Source organism: Spermophilus citellus, assembly GCF_964194105.1.
Source record: "Spermophilus citellus genome assembly, chromosome: 8".
Classification (NCBI taxonomy): Eukaryota; Metazoa; Chordata; class Mammalia; order Rodentia; family Sciuridae; genus Spermophilus; species Spermophilus citellus.
The window spans coordinates 68,199,345-68,223,065 of NC_138189.1; the positions used below are offsets into that span (position 1 = coordinate 68,199,345).

The 23,721-nt window shown below is 34.5% G+C and overlaps 1 protein-coding gene across 2 annotated transcripts in view; it reads left to right on the forward strand.

The window, feature by feature from the left end:
* CDS1 (CDP-diacylglycerol synthase 1) overlaps positions 1 to 23,721 on the forward strand; it is a 71,518-nt gene that overhangs the window by 30,115 nt on the left and 17,682 nt on the right. Inside the window, exons 4-7 of one of the 2 annotated variants that reach the window (XM_081304541.1) lie at positions 5,712 to 5,809; positions 8,781 to 8,920; positions 20,907 to 20,965; positions 22,908 to 22,990. In XM_081304541.1, the coding sequence (XP_081160667.1) occupies positions 5,712 to 5,809; positions 8,781 to 8,920; positions 20,907 to 20,965; positions 22,908 to 22,990 (380 nt within the window). The remainder of the gene's footprint in view (positions 1 to 5,711; positions 5,810 to 8,780; positions 8,921 to 20,906; positions 20,966 to 22,907; positions 22,991 to 23,721) is intronic. The other variant, XM_081304542.1, reaches the window with a different exon arrangement.

Below are 23,721 nucleotides of genomic sequence, written 5' to 3' on the forward strand. Positions count from 1 at the left end.
ATATCAAGGAAATGAAAATGAGTAAGAAATTACTTTCATAGTTCTATTAATTTGCTGGCATCTTAAAGAAAACACTTTTTCTAACAAATGAAAAAGTATAATGGATAATTGAGAGGCCAGAATTAATGTGAGGGTAGAGAATGCCAGTTTGAAAGCCAGATAGGCATGTATGGGTGTCTGGTGTGATTGCTGGATGGGACCTCTAATTCCTAGTTTTCTGAGTCTTTGAATCTTTGAATCCAGCAGTAACAGGACCCCCCTCAGGCTTGAAGACTCAGGCATTTAATTAGCAAGTCTGTGGAGAACAGTTGGCTGTATGATAGGTGTATTGGACTGGGGAAGAAGGGACCTGGGACCAAGTGATGTCAGGGGCTCAGTAGGGCTTGGAGGCTTAAAGGAACCTTTGGGAACCCAGCATTCTGCCAGAGTGGAGAGAGTACTATGAGCAAAGTTCTATATGGCTGGGTACCTTAGAGAAAGGTGCTTTTCCTTGAGCACTGGGCCTTTGAACCTGGAAAAAATGAATAGGGATCAGATCCTGGAAAGGCCTTGAAATGATATGTGAAGACGTTTGGATTTTATTTGGAAAGCACTGAGGAGCTACTGAAAATATTGGAGATGATTTGGCCCATTAGAGGATCTATAGAAGAAAATTTTGATCTGAGATATTGCAAAGGTATCCTTGATGCATTGACTTAGGCTGATTTGGTGGGCACCCCTGTGAATAACTTACGTTTTTCCCAAACTATCCAGTTGACTGGATGAAGACTACTTTTTAGCCACAATACAGCAATATAATTAGGCCAGTATTAGCCCACATCATATGAAGAAGCAGCGTAGGCACAAAGAGCATCAAATTGAAGCTAGCCTTTCTTAGTTTGTATACCAACTGACCATGTAGCCACTCTTTTATGAAATTCAAAATCCTCTTTTTAAAAACATTCATGCCAATTTAGATTGTGATTTTTTAAAAGAGAATCATAAACCTGCCAAAATGACTTGGGCTTTCTTTGTTTATTTTTTCTATCCTGAAAGGAAAATGTAGTTTTATTACAAGTTGTTTGCTTTGATTGGTGAGTTTAATCAGAAAAAATACAAGAGGATCAGAGGTCATGGCTCAGTGGTAGAGTACTTGCCTAGCACATGTGAGACGCTGGGCTCAATCCTCAGCACCACATAAAAATAAATAAATAAAAACAAAGGTATTATGAAAAAAGAAAAGAATTTGGAGTGTTAAAGATGTAGTTAAAGTAGATTTGAACTCTTGTTGCACATTTAAGTTTATTGAATATATATACATAGGTTACTTTTATACTATGTTTATGTCAAGGGAATATGAATGACATACACAGTTGTTTCTCAGTTGATGTTTTTAATGTATTTTATTTTTATTTTTTTAATATTCATTTTTTTAGTTTTAGGTGGACATAATATCTTTATTTTACATTATGTGGTTCTGAGGATCGAACCCAGTGCCTCATGCATGCCAGGCGAGCACTCTACCACTGAGCCACAATCCCAGCCTTTAATGTGTTTTAAAGTCTTTATATTCTTATTTCTAATGGGATAATTTATAATTTTGAAAAGTATAGAATATACCTTGTTTGTATTTGCTTTATAATGTCAGCACTCAGTAATGACTAATTCGACATAGTTTTATTAAAAACTTAATACTGGGGCTGGGATGTGGCTCAAGCGGTAACACGCTAGCCTGGCATGTGCGGGCCACTGGGTTTGATCCTCAGCACCACATAAAAATAAAATAAAGATGTTTTGTCCACCAAAAACTGAAAAATAAATATTAAAAAGTTCTCTCTCTCTCTCTCTCTTCTCTCTCTTTAAAAAAAACAAACTTAATACTAGGAAATGATAGCTACTATCAGATGGAATTCATACTACTGTTATTTAAAATAAAAGGAGCTTTGTCCTTCAGTTTTTAATTTCTAGTTCATGTTGTGTTCATACATTCTAAGTATGTAGTTACTAAAGCATATTTTAATTTAAGGGTAAATATGAATATACATTCTAAGAGGTTTTTCCCTTTTTGAAAATTACTATAACAATTGTTAATTCATTGAGTATAATTTACTTTCAAATAGAGTGTTTACTTTTTTTCCATTGTGAGAGTTGAAAAAGTATATTAAAATTATTTTCAAAAATAACTTTTAAAAAATCACCCTACCCCTACCATCAGCTACTCAAAACTCAGTTAACACAGCCATTTGATATAGTTTCTTATATCCTTTTTTTTTCTTTTAATTTTCACTTTAAAAACCATGGTTGTAATAATGTTGTGACTAAAATTTTGTCTCCTGCTTTTTAAGCCAATCATGTCCAAAGTTTTGTTTTGTTGAGTGGTCTTTATCATTGTCAGCTTTGATAGATTCAAGATAATGCATCATAATTTATTTAAGTTATTATGTGATGTTTAAACACTTAGGTTATGTTCTGGTTATTTTTTTATTATGAATAACAATATCTTGAACTACTCGAGTATAAGTTCTAATTTCATATGTAAGATTATTTTCTTGGAATAGATTTTCAAAGTGAAAATAGCATTCATTGGTATAATCCGTAAGTACCAGAGTTCACTCAGCATTTCCAGATCTGAACTTCATTCCTTCCCCCAGCCATCCTGTGTAAATCTGTGTTCCTTCCCAAACCTTGTTTGGTGTCATTGCATGTTCCTGCCTTCCCTTGGCCCTCCAGCTTCCTCAACAGTCAAATCCAGTTGGTTCCAGTTCCTCGAGGTGTCCTGTACTCTTCCTCCATTCCTCTGCTACTGTCCTGTTAGATGCTCATTCATGTGCAGTGCGATCACGTCCTCTGACCTGTGTACTCTTGCCACCTCCTTTGTCCCAGATCCTCACATCTGTTCCTGTTATTCCACTCCTTTGTGCAGGCTTGAGCTGTTTTCTAGTGCTTTTCCACCAGGCTTCTGGTCTCCCCTCATCCTCACCTTCATGTTCCAGCACCTCTGAGCAACTTGTAGTTTCCTTATCAAGTGACTGCACATTCCCCTCCTTTGGCCCAGCCCACCACCACCCGATGCTACAGGTTTGTGGGCCTGTACATACACACATTTGACTCCTTCCACATGATAGTGTAATTGAGTGCTTCCTCCCTGCTAGACTATAACTCTCTGAGAATGATGCCCTGTGTTATCTTTGAGTCCTTAGTAGCTGTAAAGTAGTCAATTAAGTATTGGTTGTTGTTTTTAAGACTCTTAACAAATTAATTGGATCAACAGAATTCTACCAGTGAACATTGATTGCTATCAGTACCAATTTCTGCATAAATGGGTCATAATCACTCAGCCTTGAATAATACTTATATTTTAAGGATTTTTACTCTAATGTTTTGAATTCCCTCTATTCTGTTTTCCCAGGAGTTCCATATTAATTCTCCCTGCCAACTGTAGTTGATGATCATATAAATATATGTGTGCTGTTTTAAAATACTTTTCTTTTCTCAGTAAAATACTACATATAGTGCAAATGGTTGTTCTCAAGTAAATATGTTCATAGAAATTGCATCAGTGCATTTGATATTTTAAAAGTTCTTTGGTTCTATCAATAGCATGGTTTTGCTACTTTATCTTAATATTGAGCATTGTCTCCATTCTGTGATTATTTTTTTAAGAAGTAATCCTGGAACTTCTGATGTTATATACAAAGGTTATTTGAAGAACAATTTTTTTTTAAAGATAGAGTGAGAGAGGAGAGAGAGAGAGTGAGAGAGAGAGAGAGAGAGAGAGAGAGAGAGAGAGAGAGAGAATTTTTTAATATTTATTTATTTATTTTTTAGTTTTCAGTGGACACAACATCTTTGTATGTGGTGCTGAGGATCGAACCCGGGCCGCACGCATGCCAGGCGAGCGCGCTACCGCTTGAGCCACATCCCCAGCCCCTTGAAGAACAATTTAATTGTCCTCTTTTCTTTCTTTCTTTCTTTCTTTCTTTCTTTCTTTCTTTCTTTCTTTCTTTCTTTATTTATTTTTTTAATTGGTTGTTCACAACATTACAAAGCTCTTGACATATCATATTTCATACATTAGATTCAAGTGGGTTATGAACTCCCAATTTTTACCCCAAATGCAGATTGCAGAATCACGTCGGTTACACATCCACAATTTTACATAATGCCCTATTAGTAACTGTTGTATTCTGATACCTTTCCTATCCTCTACTATCCCCCCCTCCCCTTCCCTCCCATCTTCTCTCTCTACCCCCTCTTTTCTTTATATTCTAATACATTTAACAACTTTCTTCTAAAAGTACTCTTTATACTAGTTAGTATAATGTTATTTCTATCTTATAGCTATGAGTTGACACATTTACATTTACTTTACTTTCAAATAATATGTTTAATTTTTTCCATTTTGAAAGGTGAAAAAGTATATTGAAATTAAAACAAATTTTAAAAAAAATCACCCCAACCCTATCATCTACTGCCCAAACCTCGTTAACACAGATTCTTCCTTTCATCCTTTTTTTTTTCTTTTAATTTGTGCTTTTAAAGCCATGGTTGTAACTAGTTGTGCTCTCTTATATGATTTGGCCTGCAAAAAGCATAATGGGGAAAAATCAGTTTAAGAATATTCTAAACAGTAAGTTTGGTAAAACTAATTTGTGAAGATATTAAAAAGAAGTCCCAGAGTATATCCTCAGACTGAGTTTGGTAAGCTTTTTTCCTGAGAGGGACCAGATAGTAATATTTATGCTTTAGGAAGATGCATATGGTTTATAACATAATATTTGACTTAAAAAAACTCTTTAAACTTAAAAATTTATTCTTAGCTAAAGATCTGTGCAAACAAAAAACCTTGAGTTTTCTTTCTAGAGGTTGAAAAGAGTTCTGCTGCATTCACAAAGATTTTAATCTCTCGGTTTATAAGTGTTAAACTTGCCATTAGCCCTCTGAGTCTCGGAATTGATCTAAGCAAAGTCCTAATAAATATGATGTGAAAACTTGAAGAATTGCCCTCACCAAGATCTGTGATATAGTAGTTTAAATAGAACATCAAAAAATTGATAAACATATTTACTAGGCATGCATTTAGGACACTACCAACAGAACTGCATGAGCTCTGTTGGCAGGCCATAGTGTGCAGATGTAGAAGGCTGCTGATAATTTGCTATGGTACATAGCACAGCTCCGATGAGGAGAATTGTTGCTGGCCACCAGAGACCTGGCTCAGCAGTAAGAATAAAAAGACCATTCCCATTTCTTGGATGACTGGGTAGAAGATGTTCTAACTATTTGTCCTGATGATATCTTTATTCTTTGTTAAGTACACCAGAATGTATGGTTAAAGATAAATATGTACAAGCAGATTTTCATGCGTGATCATTTTTCTAGGGTAACTTAAGAAACAAAAATGAGAAAATTGGACAAAAAGATTGTCTATCTTGGTAGGAACAGTCTAAAGAAACGAAGTAGTAACAATGGAAGTAGTCTGATCATCCAGACTCTATCCCTCAAACTTTAAACTCCAAGGCCACCCCCTACCTGGGGGCAGATGTCTCAAACCTTTTTGAATAAAACATCATTTTACTTACCTTTTAGGCCATCACTTGATTTTAGAGACATTGAATATTGAATTGTCATTTACATGAATTAAAAAATTTATAGATTAAAAATTTCTAAAACACATATGATCAAACACAAATGTAAACCTTGAGAAATATAATATTCTCTCTTGGTTTCAGGTTCTGGGCATCCAAGTAAAATGCTTCCATGAAATCATCACTATAGGTTACAGGGTCTATCATTCTTATGATCTTCCATGGTTCAGAACACTGAGTTGGTAAGTAAAATCTGTTTCCAGTTTGAAAATCTGATTCTTTTCTAAAGTTTATAAAAGCAGCATCCTGATAAATCATTGTCCACTCAGTTTATGTTATAGATTGATTTTGGAGAAAGGTAAATAAAAAGAATGTAATACAGTTTTGAAAAGAAGAAAATAACCTGTTTTATCACAACACAACTTTTTTCATAGCTCATATTTCAATCTTTGTAGAGATATGTAATTTATAATAAATATAGATACCTTTCTTTTTTTTTTCCTTAACATTGTGTCATACATTTTTATATCTTTTAGGATCATAATTTTATCAAAATGTTTACTCATAATCTTTTACTTTATTTTTACTCAGTTGAAAAGAATACAAAATATTTTATATACACAAATGTATATAAAATTAGAAAAAAAATCATTGGATGATTTCAACATTTAAATGTTTACTCATAGCTATCAAGACCTTGACCAGGAGATATGATATCATAAGAGTTTATATTTAACCTAAGTGATCATGCCTTTTAACATAGTTGTTTCATTAGTATCAGCCAAGGAACCTATCATCTTTGGGGTTTAGAGTAGTGAAAACAGTTTCTTGATTTTGGTGATAGCTGATTTTCCTCCTAGAGGTTTTCTTTGTTAGTAATGGCAAAATGTAAGGGAAATGTTAGGTGGGTAAAATAATTAGAGAACAATTAAATGTTACATCATGCAATACTACTAAGTATGGGAAAAGAAAAGATAAATCAGGATGGGCTCCAGTGATTATAGAAGGCTTAATAAAATAAAAGAGAGATTAACTGACTCTGAAATAAAAACAAGCTTTGGATGAGAAGAGTACTCTGGGTTGGAGAAGCAGGACCCATCAGGGTCTAGGTATGGCGTGTACTACAGATGGTGTTACATTGATGACCTTCCTGAGCAGAGGTATTTATTGGGGAATAATGGGCAAAAAATTGGATTGGTGGGCTAGGTTAGGCCTTGATAGCCTTACAGAGGAGTCAAAGCCATATCACAGGATAACTGAAGAAGGTAATGCAGTTGATGGGGAAAAGAATACTTGTCCTTATTTTGGGAACGGTGGGGTATCATTCCATCTGTGAGAACCTGAGAGAATCCACTCTTTTTTCTTGGACTGTTCTCTAGCCAGCTAGGACTTTGCCTTCCAGAGCAGGAGGCACAGAGGAACTATCTAAGGCAGTATTTATCAGCCTTTTTCTGAGCTTACCCTCTGTCTGAGGGAGGGGACACACTAGAGGAGGGACAGATGATTTATGAAATTTTAAAAAGTTTCTCCTAGAGAATTAGACCAGAAACTAGGGTAAAAAAACATAGAGTCAACTACTTTCTCAGCAGGACCTCTAAAGCTTAGGAAATAATGCCAAGAGTTAATAAATGGGATGGCATCAAATTAAAAAGCTTCTGCACAGCAGAAGAAACAATTAGGAATGTGAAGAGGATCCTACAAAATGGGAAAAAAATCTTTGCTAGCTATTCTCTGACAGAGGATTAATATCTAAAATATATGAAGAGCTAAAAAAACCCTTCATACCAAAAAATCAAATAACCAACAAATAAATGAATACACGAATTAAAAAGATGCTTCTCAAAAGAATAAATACCAGTGGCCAACAAGTACATGAAAAAATGTTCAACATCATTAGCAATTAGGGAAATGCAAATCACTACATTGAGATTTCATCTCATACCAGTCAGAATGGCAGTCATCAAGAATACAAATAATAACAAATACTAGCAAGGATGTGAGGAAAAAGGAACACTTTTACATTGTTGGTGGGATTGTTAAATAGTACAACTACTATGGAAGTCAGTATGGAGGTTCCTCAAAAGATTAGGCATGGAACTATGGTATGACCCAACTATAGCACTCTTTGGTATTTATCATACAGAATTAAAGTCATCATACTACAGTGATACATGCATACTCATGTTTATAGCAGCAAAATTCACAATAGCCAAATTGTAGAACCAGCTTAGGTGTCCATCAATGGATGAGTGGTTAAAGAAAATGTAGTGTATATATACACAATGGAATTTTATTCTGCCATAATTGAAAATGAAATTATGTCATTTGCAGGAAAATGGATGGACACTATAATGTTGAGCAAAAAAAGCCAAACTCAGAAGTTATGTTTTTTCTCATATGCAGAAGCTAGAAAGGAAAAAGGAAAAGAAAGGTGGGGGTGAAGCTCCTAAAACTCAAGGGGAAGATCAGTAGGGCAAAGGGACCAAGCAGTGAGATGGGGAGGGAGCAGGGAAATTTTGGGAAATGATACTGGCCAAATTATATTGTTATATTGTGTATTGTATGCATGTACAAATATGTAACAACAAATTCCATCAGTATCTACAGCGTAATGCACCAATTTAAAAATGTAGGGGCTGGGCCCAGTAGCACGCACCTGTAATCCCAGTAGCTCCAGAGGCTGAGAAAGCTGGATCATGATTACAAAGCCAGTGCCCCTGGGTTCAATCCTTGTTACAAAAAGAAAAAGAAAAAAAAATGTGGGGAGAAAAATCTTTCTCCTAGAGAGTTTTACCTGCCATTAGGTCCTTTTGTCCAATTTCCCTTTATCTGAGCATTGAGAAGAGCAGAAAAAGATGCCAATATTGTGTTCAGGACAGTGGGAGAAGGTTAGACTAACTCTTCTTCCTTTCTCAATCTTCTTAGAGCAGGTGGGGATGTGTCCTGATGGTTACTATTACAAAGCACTAAACTGTACTTTGAGTACTTGGGAGTTAATTTTCAGTGTGTATGTTGTATTTTCTGCATTGTTTTCTCTGGCATTATAGTTTGGGTTAAAGACATGAACTCTATTCAGTAGATAGTTGTTGACTGATTTTGAATTGGTCTTCTGAATTTGGTTTTGTATCATCAAAATGTAGAGAATTATTCAATTGAGTTTGAGGGGGGAAAGGCTTCAAATATTTAAAGGAGTTAATTGTTTTTAAATTATAGGTACTTTCTACTGTGTGTAAACTATTTTTTCTATGGAGAGACTGTGGCTGATTATTTTGCTACGTTTGTTCAAAGAGAAGAACAGCTTCAGTTCCTCATTCGCTACCACAGATTTATATCATTTGCCCTCTATCTGGCAGGTAAGTTAAGGAATTATTCTGTGTCAATATGTAGCTAGTATATTTCCCATGTTTATTTTTACTTACGCTATTTAAATACATAATATACTTTGTTACATTTTGTTCCAGTCTCTCTTTCTAAATATTTCTCATGTGTAAAGCTATTTCTTCTATTATGGTCTTAAATAGCATTTACTCCCTAATGGTGGTTTTTAAAAAGTACTAGATTAATAGTACTTTTAATTTTCTTTGAAAATTATAGTAAAGAAACTTTAAAATGCATAGTAATTATTAACCAAATAAAATTTACAAGGAAACTTTTGTATATATGTGTGTGTATAAATGTGTATTTCTCTAACACACATATAGAGAGAATATATAGGAAATAGAGCTTTCGTATAGAATTCATTAGGGTTATTAGTTTTCCCAACATAGTTACTGTATATGTTTATTTGGTGTGCTACACTACGTTTTTATTTTATAGATTAAAAGTTATATATTAAGTTAGAATTAACATATTTCTTTTCCATAAAATTTTACCAATCATAAAAATCAAGATTCCTAATATGAATCCTAGCTGTAGCACTTACTAGTCAAGTAAACATTGGAAAATTTAATTTTCTTCAGGTCTCACTTTTTTTTTTTTTTTTTTTTGGTGGTGCTAGGGATTGAACTCAGGGCATTCGGCTTTGTGCATGCAAGGCGAGCACTCTACCAACTGAGCTATATCCCCAGCTTCATGTCTTAATTTCTTTGTAGAGTTTATAGAACAGTACCTGGAACTACAAGTATTTTTTACTATTACAATTATTTTTACTTTGAAAGAAGAAAATGAATTTTATTTGTAAATTTTCATTTTAGTTATTAATAGTTATTGCTTTAGCACCTAGAAATTTCTCAGTAAATCAGTTCTTTTACTGTTAGTACAGTTTTGGAAATCTAATACAGTGTAGTGATTCCTTTCCATTTTTCATGAAGCTGAAAATCTACAGAGCATGTGAGTAGTGTGTCCAGTCCTTTAGTTTGTCATTTTATTCAGTAGTTATGATGATGATGTTCTTCATGGTGCTCCTACTTGAAGACAGTTGTCTTTAGTTCCTTGGCCTTCTCATTCTAGAACATGAAACACAATTTGAAATGATAATGGTAATTTTCAGAGACTTGAGAGGGTTTTTTTGTTTGTTTATTTGTTTGTTTTGGTGGATGGGATGCTACATTTTCTGAAGGATTTTCTTCCTTTTACATCAATTGTTTTGTACAATCCATTTTCTGATTCTATTCCTTTATTTTGAAAATCATTACTAATGTGTTTGTAGAAAATAAAGTCTTAACAGGTATTAACATATTTCTTTTCTTTTAAGAGTAAAGGAAGGTATTTATTTGAAAGTAGTTGGTCTGCCTGCTTTAAATTCTGGTCAGTTTGAATGTTCCAATCATGAAGAGATTTTGGTGATACCAGGTTAAAGGATCATACTAAAATTTTGTGGAGTAAAACATTGACTCTGATTCTGTGTTTGTCAAAGCACATTTGTGGCACTATTTCCTGAGAAAGACTCTATGTATTTTCTCTCATTTACCAAACTAACAATCTTGATTTTTCTTTTTCTATTTCTTCTTCTTCTTCTCCTTCTCCTTCCTCCTCCTTCCTCCTCCTTCCTCCTCCTTCCTCCTCCTTCCTCCTCCTTCCTCCTCCTTCCTCCTCCTTCCTCCTCCCTCCTCCTCCCTCCTCCTCCCTCCTCCTCCTCCTCCTCCTCCTCCTTCTTCTTCATGTGGTGCTGGGGACTGAACCTGTGCATGCTTGGCCATAGTTCTACCATTAAACTATATCTCCAGACCACTGATTTACTTTTTAAAATAAGGAAGATTCTGCATAGATTATGTCCTAATTACAGGAGAGAAGAAAATAATGTCTTCTCAATTCGTATTTAGACTAACAACACTGCTTTTCTGGCATTTTTCAGTTTTTAGCACTAATATTAGCCAGAGAAATATGCACAGTGGCTTCTGTTCTTTTTTTTTTTTTTTTCGGGGATTGAACTCAGAGCCTCACAACATGTAGGCAAATGCTCTACTACTGAGCCACATTCCTTGCCAGACTTCTGTTATAGAACCTAACAATTATTTTATTTCCTGTAATTATTCTTATAATTACTTAGTAATAATTATGATTAATTAAAATATAAAGCATTTATATTACATATATCAGCTTTAAAAATCAATTTCAAAGATTTATAATTTATAATATAAGCACCACATTCTAAATTTTTCCCATTTTTCTAGGTATTAGGTCTACTTCTTAATTTATCTTAGAAATTATCTATTGACTTCTTATTAAAACATGGCTCACTTCTCCATATTCAGTTGTTTTTAGTTGTTTGCATTATTAAATGGCTACCTAAAATGTCATTTCCTATAGAATCAAATAGTATCTATGATTACGTTTCCATTCTTGTTTTCCCTATCCTGAATAACTGCCTTACTCTTTCTTTTAAACATAGGTAAATTTTGGAGTAGAGATGCTTAATTTTTCCTTCAGGTCTTTTCCGTGTTTGTTGGTAATTTTTTTTCAAATGTTTCCACAGATCAGATAGTCTTTCAATTCCCTTTGTCTCTGGAGACCTCTGAGTGGCTGTTCCCTGTAGACAGGCTGCTTGCAGGCCTACCATCCAGCTGCCCTTGTGATTAGGTCCCTATTTTTGTTCTTTGTCTTCTACTTTTTTGAATATCACCCTCACTTTGTTGAAGCATAGCCTCAAAAAGTTTCCTGTGAAATGATGCATAACAGATGAATGTTTCGTGTTCATACATTTCTAAAAATACCTTTAGTCTATTCTCATAGTTGCTTGCTTTGGCCGGAGCTTTGCACCTATTGTTAGGCTTTTACTTAGCACTCCAGCTCAGAAGCCAGAGGCCTCACTCTTGCCCACCACTGAGCCTTTCAGTCTCTCTAGAAAACACCTTTAGTCACCCCTGGTACCTCATTTCTGCTGAAAGTTACCCATGTCTTACAGTTTCCAAATTTGCAGGCATTTTTTTTTTTCAATTCTCCTTGGCATGTCTTCAGTTCTCTTTGTTCTCGCCAGTTTTTTTCTTAATTTCTTTAAATGTTGTTTTAGTGGTATGCCAGGATAGAATAGATTCTACTTGCTCAAAACAGAAACTTTTACCTAGTTCTTTCCTTTTTCTCTTGGCTTAAAACAATGTATTAGTTTCTCTCATAGTCCTGTGAATTAACAGGGCTTAAACAGATAATTTCTAACTCAGAGCCTCTCATGATTGCACTAAGAGGGAGGCTGTTGCTAAAGTCTTTTTAAGTCTTGAGTTGGCTGGATATCCAAGATGCACATTAGTGCTGGCTATTCATTAGAGTGACCTCTCCCTCAGGTGTGGATATTAGAGTACAGTGGTGGGTTCTGAATGGCGAGCATGACGAGACTTCTACTTGTTTTTTGTGAAACTAGTTTTACAAAGTGAAAACATAATATACACCCATACTAAAAAAATTTCAGACTAAAACGTAGTATTCTGTGAAACCATCTTCCTATCTCAGAGCCTTACTTACTGTCTCCAGGGGCTTACTACAGTTATTTCAGAAGTCTCCCAAGTATTCAAGTTTACATGTTCCTAGCTCCCTTCACCTCTCAGTCCTTTTTTTTTTTTTTTCTTGCTGTGCTTGGGATTGAACCCAGAACCTTGTGCATGCTAGGCAAGCACTCAACCACTGCCAGGCTCTTATTATTTTATTTTGAGACAGATTTTGAGTTGCCCATGTTGGCCTCTAATTTGTGATCCTCTTGCCTCAGCCTCCCTAGTAACTAGGATTACAGGCATGTGCCACCATGCCCACTCCTTACCCATTGCCTTATACAAATAAGAGCAGACTATTCTCTACTTATGTTTTCCACATAATATAGCGCATAGTTGTTTTTATATCGACACCTCTAAATTGATCTCATTTTTTCCATATCTATAGTTACATCTATGTTGCTGTACAGCGATATTTGATTGGCAGAATGTCAGCATATAAGGTGACTACTATTCCCTTGGCTTACTTCCCCTTGGTGGTTTGCTATAACTTCTCAATTGAGTGGGGACAGATAAGTGAAATTTATTTTCTTTGTTGTTTCTGCTTATACATTTTACATATCCCTTCCCAACCAACCCCTTTTTAGTTGTTTTTGTTTCATACATTAAACCTTTGGACTTGTAAAATAAAAATCAGGTTTTTTTTTTAACAATATAGTGATTTCTGCCTTGGTTTCACTTTTGCAATTGGTGTTTTAAAAAGCTCATTAAAAGTCATCAGTCATTCTTTCAACATACATTTGAGTGCTCCCCCCAAATTCTGGATAGAGTGTCGAAGTGTTAAGGATATAAGGAGAAAAAATGTGGATAATGTACCTTCCAGAGTCTTAGAGCTGTTAATTGTGTCTCCCAGTGCATTGCTGAAACACAAACAAGGATCAGTGGGTTCATGAAGAAAGGGAAGAGAAATGGCAGGTGCATGAAAAGTAGAGGATATGCAGGCCTCTGTCCAGTTACTGTTTGGGAAGGGCATCTGGGAGGAGCAGCCAGCTAGCTGTGCCAGCCATGGGGCTTGGCAGGGGGTGTTCTGGGTCTGTAGCAGGCATTAGAAACTGGAAAGGTAGGCAAGATCCACATTTTGAGAAGCTTTGTATGTCATGGGTAGGGTTTGGACTGTATCCCTGGAATTCCACTGGAGGATTTTATACTAAAAGAAGATATAATGAGATTGTGCTTATATAAGGGGATTGGAGACATTAGCAGTGAGACTAGGTAGGAAACTACTGCTGAAATTCATACTAAAGAGAGTAAGAGCTAGAATCCTTAAGGTTTGTAATTACTACTAAGAGGGTTATGAATTAAAAAAAATAAAGATACTGTAGTTGATCTTAGAACCCACCAGTTATTTTATGACAATTTATGAAAAATTATATTTTGTATCCCTGATTACTCATTTTATTGAAATAATTATATATTCATCTGCAGTTATAAAAACCAATAGTTCCCTTTTATGTTTTTCCCAGTCTCCACCAGTTGTAATGTTTTGCAAAACTCTATTATCACATAGGAAATTGACATTAGTATAACCCTACAAATGTTACTCTTAAAATGCACCCTTATAGTAAACTAGGAGATACTGAGTAAGATGATGAAACTTCTAATACAAAATAAACATAGAATTCTATATCTATTATTGTTTCAAGCATGGCCTAAATATGGCCTATTGAACTATAAATACCAACTGCGTGACTTCTGTTTGTTTTACTCCCAGGGCTCAATGCAGGGTCTGGCATTTAGATTCCCAGTACATATCTGTTGGATAAATGTTAAAAGGCTGAGAATGTGCAGGGTACACACAGTGCTTTTTAGTGATATTTTCTTACCATCATCACTGTTTTATTTGTGGTTTTGAGCTGGTTGGCAGCATTATGAGCTTGGTCTAGCAAATGAAGTTAGACTTTAAAACATAAGTGAAGAGGTAGAATGCTATGTTGAGATATTTGTACCTTTCACTAATACTGTGGAAATCTTTGGAAGTTGGTTAAATAATATTCCAAAGGCCCTGTCAGAATTTTTAGTTTTATTATAGTGATAAAATGACTTTGAAAAGTTTAGGTCTTTACAGAATTTAAAAGCAGAGATAGCCCATCCTATTCCATTGATGTTAAATTTTATTGAAATGTGATGTAGATATCTCTGGGCTTGACCCCTCATCAAATTAAATGACTTATTTCCTAGCATTCAAGATGACTCACTCTCTAGAACCTGGAGGTCATTCTGACATTTAGATAATTTTGTCATAAAGTGAATTTGATAGATTGCAAAAAAAAAAAAAACATTGAGACTGAAACTAATTAGACAAAAAAATTGCTTTAAAGACTAGATACAGGGCTGGGGATGTGGCTCAAGCGGTAGCGCGCTCGCCTGGCATGCGTGCGGCCCGGGTTCGATCCTCAGCAACACATACCAACAAAGATGTTGTATCCGCCGAGAACTAAAAAATAAATATTAAAAATTCTCTCTCTCTCTCTCTCTCTCTCTCTCTCTCTCTCTCTGTCCCCCTCTCTCTCACTCTCTCTTTAAAAAAAAAATAAAGACTAGATACATATAAAAAAAGAATTTTACATCAGTTTGGTGATTTGGATTTAGGGCTTTTTAGAAACTAGAGCAGCCATATGTTTAGCAGTGATGGGTAAATGGACTTAGTGGGTTTGACCCTTAATATCACCACCTTAGTACCTGTTTAGCCAAGTAGAGTGACACACATATTGTATTTAATAAATACTTTATTGGGCTTGGGATGTATGTAGCTTGGTGGTAGAGCACACCAGCATGCACAAGACCCTGGATTTTATCCCCAGTGCCACAAAAAGAAAAAAACCAAGATTTTCCTTAATCTCGGCTGATATGATTAATTGATTTATATGAAAATTTCTTGCATATTTATTTAAATTTATTTGTAAACAGCTCAATTGTAGTTTAGTGTCTGAATAAAGGCCTACATAATACAGCATGCTTTTGCATTTATTTAATATGATGTTAGAAATTTTTGGAATTTTGATTGTTTAGTGATTGGAATGAAAAATGTAACCAAGTAAAAACTGAGGGAAGAGTTAGTGAGCTCCACTATTCATACCTGGGTCCATCTTAATGGCTATTAAAAAAAAAAAAAACTTTTTTTTTTTTTAAAGAGAGAGTGAGAGAGGAGAGAGAGAAGAGAATTTTTAATATTTATTTTTTAGTTCTCGGCGGACACAACATCTTTGTTGGTATGTGGTGCTGAGGATCGAACCCGGGCCGCACGCATGCCAGGCGAGCGCGCTACCGCTTGAGCCACATCCCCAGCCCAAAAAAAAACTTTATTTTTTCTTGATATTTTTGTATTTTCAATTAGACTTTGAATTCTTGAATACTAGTACCTATCTTTCTTATTTATTTATTTATTTATTTATTTATTTATTTATTTATATCTATCTATCTGTGTCTGGCATATCATAAATCCGCAGTAATTTTTTTTATTGTTTGTCCATTTTTTCTGAAATTTCCTCAGCCTCATCTTTTGGACTTCTCAGTGCTTCATTTTTTCTGCCCCACTTTCTTAATAAATCTCATTCTCTTTTGTTGTCCTTTGAATATACTTCTCTGTAGTCTATTAGACAATTGGCTCTTCCATAACCACCTGAGGAAATCCTTGATATTGGGCAATAGGATGTACACAATTGATTGTTGCAGACAATACCAGGCACAGTATTGTGTTCATGAGTGATGATCAATAAGTGTAGTTAAACATGATTATACTTCCAGAGCTATATATCAGGAAGCCCTTCCAATGAACACTTTTTTAATAAGATCTGTAATTTTAATTGGAAACACAGCCATATAAATATCCTTTGCTAATAAGGGAAAAATAAGACTGGACCTAAAGGTATAAAATATTCTTCCCATAGATTTATTGAAATGCAACATATATAGGCATTTTTTATATTTAAAATGTTCACATGGCCATATGGTTACAAATGAAAATTATGAAGTTCATATATTCAATTTAAAATTTTATTTGTTCTTTTTAGTTATACATGACAGTAGAATCTATTTTGATATATTTATACAAACATGGAATATTTCTTGTTGTAACTAAGATCCTAGTCCTGTGGGTGTGCACAATGTTGAAATACACTGGTGTATTCACATATGTACACAGGAAAGTTAGATCAGATTCATTCCATTGTTTTTCCTATTCCTGTCCACCCTCCCTTCCCTTCATTCCCTTTCATCTAATCCACTGAACTTCTGTTCTTCCTTCCTACACCCCTTGTTGTGTGTTAGCATCCACATATCAGAGAGAACATTTGACCTTTGATTTTTTTGGAATTGGCTTCTTTCACTTAGCATAGTAGTCTCCAAATTAATCCATTTGCTGATTAATGTCATAAAGTCCTTATTCTTTATGACTAATATTCCATCGTGTGTATGTTGTGTGTGTGTGTGTGTGTGTGTGTGTGTATGTATGTATTTATACCACAATGTCTTTATCTGTTTATCGGTTGATGGGCATCTAGGTTGGTTCCATAGCTAAGCTATTGTGAATTGAGCTGCTATAAACATTGATATGACTACATCACTATACTATGCTGATTTCAGCTTCTTTGGATATATACTGAGGAGTGGTATTATTGGGTCAAAAGGTAGTTCATGGTTTTTTTAGGTATCCCCATACTGCTTTCCAGAGCAGTTGTACCAATTTGCAGTCCCACCAGCAGTGTGAGTGTACCATTTTCCCCACATCCTTGCCAACATTTATTATTACTTGTCTTCTTGATAATTGCCAATAAGATAGGAGTGGGATGAAATCTCAGTGTAGTTTTAGTTTGCATTTTTCTCATTGCTAGAGAAGTTGAATATTTTTTCACATTTTTGTTGACTGTTCATATTTCTTCTTTTGAAATATGTCTGTTCAGCTCTTTTGCTCATTTATTGATTGGGTTATTTGGTTTTTCTGGTGTTAAGTTTTTTGAGTTCTTTGTATACCCTGGAAATGAACTTATCTGATGTGCAGGTAGCAAAGATTTTTATCTTATTCTGTAGGCTCTCTGTTCGTGTTCTTGATTGTTTCCTTTGCTGTGAAGAAACTTTTCAGTTTGATACCATCCCATTTATTGATTCTAGATTTTGCTTCTCGCACTTTAGGAATCTTGTAGAGAAATTTGGTTCCTAAGCCAACATGTTGGAGTGTTGGGCCTACATTTTCCTCTAGTAAGTGCATGGTTTCTGGTCTAATATCTATGTGTTTGATCTACTTTGAATTGAGTTTTGTGCTGGGTGAGAGACAAGTTATATTTCAATTTATTACATATGGATTTCCAGTTTTCCCAGCACCGTTTGTTGAAGAGGCTAGTTTTTTTCCAATGTGTGTTTATGCCACCTTTGTATGAGGTAACTGTGTATGTGTGGGTTTTTCTCTGTGTCTTCTATTCTAGTTCATTGATTCTCATGTCTCATGTTCATCTGGGGTGTCTTTACTGCACAAGGATCTAGTGTAACTCATCCTATGGATCAGTTCAGCAGTGTCTTTGATCTCTGATATCACTGTTCCAAGATACACCATGGTGCCACCTGAAATGTAGGTTTTCTTAGTCCCTCTCCCCAGTTTGCCTGTGGTGGATCAGCATCAGCAGCAATGGATTTTCTTCGTTTATTTTATTATATCCAGCCTTCAGAGTCCCCAAGCTGTTCTTAGAGTCCAGTATTAAATCCTAGTAAAATCCCTCTTTTCACCCACCTCACTGAGAAACTATTTATCCACTTTCCTTGACTCATGCCATGGAGCAGCTTGGAAAGCAGCCAACTCTACACCTATTCTTCCTCATCCTCCCTCCTTTTTCCCCTGTAGAACCAGTTAAATAGATCAACTTTCAGCTTTCTCATCCTCAAAACCTCAGTGATGGTGGCTAGCAGGCAACTGATACACAGTGAGAATGAGCAGATACACCATATCTATTTCTTTTGGGAGTTGGAGCGGCAAAAGCATGTTTTTTTTTTTTAAATAATATTTAGCTTTAGATATGCTACGGAAACTTTATACATCCTTAGTTTAAGTCAAAGAAGTGTATGATCTTCAGTAGTCAACTAATTATATCCTGGGTCAAGTAAGAGTGAGTTTCCAAGACTGTTTTAAAGTGTCCATTAGGAAAATATTGGATGATTCTATTGGTGATTTTGTTGGGAGAAATGCTTAAGGGTAAATAATAGTACATAATTTCAAGAAACAAAAAAGGCCATATGTTGTAGAGTTGTATTTGTGAGGAGATAATTCACATTTGATGATATTGAAAAACTCCCAGGGCTGTCCTGGGAGAGTTAGGGGGTCTGTTGGACAGTAAAGGGGGTTCCAGCAGCATGTCCCATGTCTCTGCTTTTCCCTTTCCCCATGAGCCTTTGCACCAAGTCCAGTCTACATCCAACTTTAGCCATGGATCATTTGGCATAAATCAGTATAGAAATTACATTATTACTTGAGCTGCCTGACAAATCTACCTGCTATGGAAGAAAAACTTAAGAAAAACAATATTAGAAGGAGTCTTTTTTTTTCATTTTTTTTTATTGATTATTTAAAGCATTACATAGCTCATGATATATCATCTTTCATACATTTGACTCAAATTGTGTTTTGAACTCCCATTTTCACCCCAAATACAGATTGCAGAATCACATCTGTTACATATTCACATTTTTACATAATGCCATATTAGTGACTGTTGTATTCTGCTACCTTTCCTATCCCCTACTATCCCCCCTCCCCTCCCCTCCCCTCCCATCTTCCCTCTCTACCTCCCCTGCTATTGTTTAATTCTCTCCCTTTTTTTCCCTCCCCCTTGCCCCTCATAACCTCTTATAATTTTATGTGTCATTGAAGGTCTCCTACCATTTCCATATGCTTTCCCTTCTCTCTCCATTTCTCTCCCCCCATTCGTCTTTGTTTACTGTAGTCTTTTCCTCATGCTCTTCAGAAGGAGTCTTTTATACAGCTGGCAACTGCAATGGCCATGAATTTCATGGTTTAGCTCTCACCGCATTCTTTGTCTCTCAGATAGCATAATGGCTTTCTGTTATTTTTCCACTCAAAAAATATTTGTTACTGTTGCAGTTTAGTTAAATGACTCTGTAGATGACAAATAAGAGGTAGGAACCTACCTGCTTCCTTTGTCACCCTCCCTTACACACTTACACATTTAAATTCAGTCTTGATCCAAGTTACCTATGGTTTGGTCCTTTCCTCCTCTGAGAACAGCAGCACACTTGCTTACTCTAGTGCGTAGTACTGCCTTGGTAAGTGAATATGGATTTTCAAAGGACAGTGTTTTGTTTTATATTGGCGAGATCAGTTGATTATTCATTTTCTCTCTCAGGGAACCTACTCCAAAGATGTTGCAGAGTACCTGATTGTTCATCTGAAATCAGACTGAATTTATGAGTTTATATGTTTTTCTCAGTACTCACCTCTGTTAAAAAGCATATCTAGCTATCTCTAGAAGTTTACCGGCATATGGGTTAAGAAGTACTTCATATTCTCATTTTAGTATTTGATTATTAGATTCTCTTAATTAGGCAAGGATTTTTTAGTTATGTTTTCATTGTAATTATGAATATAAATATAAATTCAAATACTATTGGAAATCTTGAAATTATTAAAAGTACTATATTTTATTATAGCTATTATAATACAGTTCTGAGAAATTTTAAGTTACTCTTCACCTGAATCTTGCTAACATGGGTTTCTGTGGACCCATATGAGTCTTGAGCCTCAGTAGGATCTGAGAATTACTTTAGCCCTGTGAGCCTTAGTAAATTAATAAAACCTATTGTGTATTTTTTGATCTATAAAATGGAAATGATAATAGTGTCTATATTATATAAATAGTGGAAGAATTAAATGAGTTAATGTGTATAAAATGCTTATACAAGAGTCTAATGTGTTCAATAGATATTAGCTTCCATAATAGTTATTATTAATTTCATATTTTATAGAGATTGAAAACATTCTGTGCATATTCTTGAAGAATTGACTTTTTTGTTGTGATGAAACTCAGTACCTCTTACAAGCTGGGCAAAATCTCTACCACTGAGCTACACCCCCTGTCCAGTCTTGATGAATTAACATAGCAAATAAATTTTACTTACCTGAAATTCAATTGTTTTTTATATCCACATATTAGGATGGGAGTAGTTTATTTAATTAATGCAAAAGAAGATGTTTATTGAATTTGTGCTGTGGAATATGTTAGGCACTTTGGAGATCGAAAGATTGTTTTCCTCAGGAAACTTATTTAAAATGCTTAATATAAGATAGTAGGAAAAATGGCATATGAGTAAGTTCCTAGGATATGCCTGTATGAGATGTAGGAAGTTGGTTTATTTGGGCTCAGGGAATCTTATGCTTTGTACCAAATTGTACAGCAAGCACATGTTTTTTGTTCTCGAACAGGTTTCTGCATGTTTGTACTGAGCTTGGTGAAGAAACATTATCGTCTGCAGTTTTATATGGTGTGTATTAACCATTATTCTGTAGTCACTGTGTAATTTAAAACTTCATCTCTCCTTTTTCTGTAGTGAGGAAATAACAGTTTTTTGGTTGATGTCTTGCTTGAATGTCATAGATATTTCAATTTTGGATGACTATTCAACTTAAAAAATGAAATTGACAAGTATTTGAGGAATTAAAGTTTTTAACTATTCTCAAAATTTACTAAAAGCTTTTTCTAAATATTTTCAAAGACAAAAATTTAACAAAGTATTTGAATTCCCTAAATATGTAGAACTATGGAGAGTTTTCATAGACTCTTGGATGGTTGCTAAGTCTGAGAAGCATCTACTTTATTGTTTTATGGAAATTATCTTTGTTTTCTTGCTGTTAATGTGAGCATAAAAAGAGCAGAGCATGTATTTTCTTGGTAGTTATGGTTAATGATAGAATTGTAGAATTCTATTTGACATAAGTTATTTGTTCAGTGAATCAAAGTCTGTTTTATGAAATTTGTCACTTTACATGATGAACTTGTTATTATTTCCTTAAAATGTAGCCATTTATAACACTAAAATACAATGTAGTGTTTAGATGTGTGAATTCATGTATTAGTAAGGCTCATTTTAGGTGTGAATTATACTTCATTTTTGTGTTTTGCTTTTCTTCATCAACATACTGTGCTAATTATTGTTGCTAAGAAATTGTAGTATTTATTACCTTTCTAATTTCAGGGGATCTGAGGAGTAAAATTCTTAGTGAAAATCTGCAAAGAATCAAGACAAATTAGAAATAATAGAATCTCCTGTGAAAAACAGTTCTCCCTTGGTATCCTCAGGGAATTGGTTCTAAGACCTCCAGGATACCAAAATCCACAGATGCTCAAGGGCCTTATATAAAATGGCATCTCATAGAACCTGTACTCCTCCTCCAAAATGCTTTAAATAGCCTCCAGATTACATAGAATACCCAACACAGTATAAATAGTTATTGTAGTCCATTATTTAGGTAATAATGACAAGATAAATAAGTTTGTATGTGTCCAGTACAGATGCAGTTTTTTCCCACCAACTATTTTCAGTCTGTGATTGGTTGAACCACAGATGGAAGACATGAGTATGGAGAGACCACTGTGTAAATGGTGTCTATTAAAAAAAAATCAGTTATGCATTTCAGAGCAACTAGTATAAAAGAATTGGGTCTTTTAAGCAGATAAAGATAGAATAAAGCAAAATAACAAATATAAAATACTGTTTTCTAAGATGAGAACTGGGTTTGTTAAAAATAAATCAAAATTTCAATTATTTTAAAAAATCATAAAGTCCAATTAAAATGACAATGTTTATGGTACATAGAAATGTTAGCCTCTCTTGGTTCATATTCTACTCATAGTGATTGTGCCAAAAGTCATCCAAATAGCCATCTCTTAGGCCAGAAGGATAAAACATAGAGGCTTTTGAAAATTTGAAATTAAATACTGCCATTGAATAGACCTGTGAAGATCAACTTTCAAGTCTCAAAAGATGGAATTTAAGGGCTGTTGAATCTTTCTGATTAGAATAAGTTTGAATGATAAACTGCAGGGAAAATGGTTCCTAAAATTTTCATCACCATAGAACACTGCCATTTAAATGTTGTATATTTCTCTTTATTATTTAAATCATGTAACTATAGATTACGGTTTATTTTTTATGTGTATTTTTAAATTTAGTAGTATATCTCACTGTAACTGGCATTCCAATTTGTATAAAACTAAATTTACCTTTAAATGTTTTCATCACTTTAAGATTCTAGTAGGCAATATAATGAATATCACTTACTAACTGCATTTATTTTGTATGACCTTATCTTACAAATTTTGACTGAAATTCATGGCAGAAATTTGTGTTTCAAAATTTCTCTTGCTTCCTTGGCTGCACTGATCACTTGTGTTTACTAATTTTTGTGTCGTTGGGCTATTAACAGTTCGCATGGACACATGTCACTTTACTGATAACCGTTACTCAGTCACATCTTGTCATCCAAAATCTGTTTGAAGGCATGATATGGTAAGGGAACAGTATTATGCTGTGTTATGTTTATGTCTAGCCCTTTTGAAACTCTTTAACATTAAGCAGTGTTTTGCAGATGTCTACTAAAATGTTCTATCTCTTGTTTTTCTGTTCCATTAAAAATTACTGAGCATTGCTTACTATTTGTCAGTTGAAGATAAAGTGAAAATGTTTTTTAAAATTATAAATAAAATGCAGAGAGCCCTCCCAAATTACATTTTCAGATGCAAATAGACTATAATGTGACCTTTTACATAGGATAGATTTTTGACAGTTTATTATTTACATGGAATGCAAAAAGAATATGGAAGTTTGCCTGTCACCACAGTGTGCTGGAAATGCATGTTCTCTGGGTGGAAGCGAAGCTGGGAAGGTTTTCATTTGCTTTTATGTGGAAGTAGGTTTCCAGATTCTAGATGAATGGCATTGCTAGCTTCATAGCAGTGGCTTATAGATTTGGAAAGTGTTTTTATTAACTAAAAATTAGTTGGAATGAAGAAAAAGCTTAAGACTATACAAAAAAAAGCCTATTTCTCCCAGAATTTTGTCTTAAACCTATTTATTTTGAACCCATTAATTAAAATCTTTTATAGTTGTTGAGGTTTTTTAAAATAAATTTTACATCCTTTTGAGCATCATGCTTTTTTTTTTTAACCAAGATTTGTATGTGCGCATGTGTGTTACAGACACTTGAAATCATTTATTTTAAAATGGTCATATAAAACTTT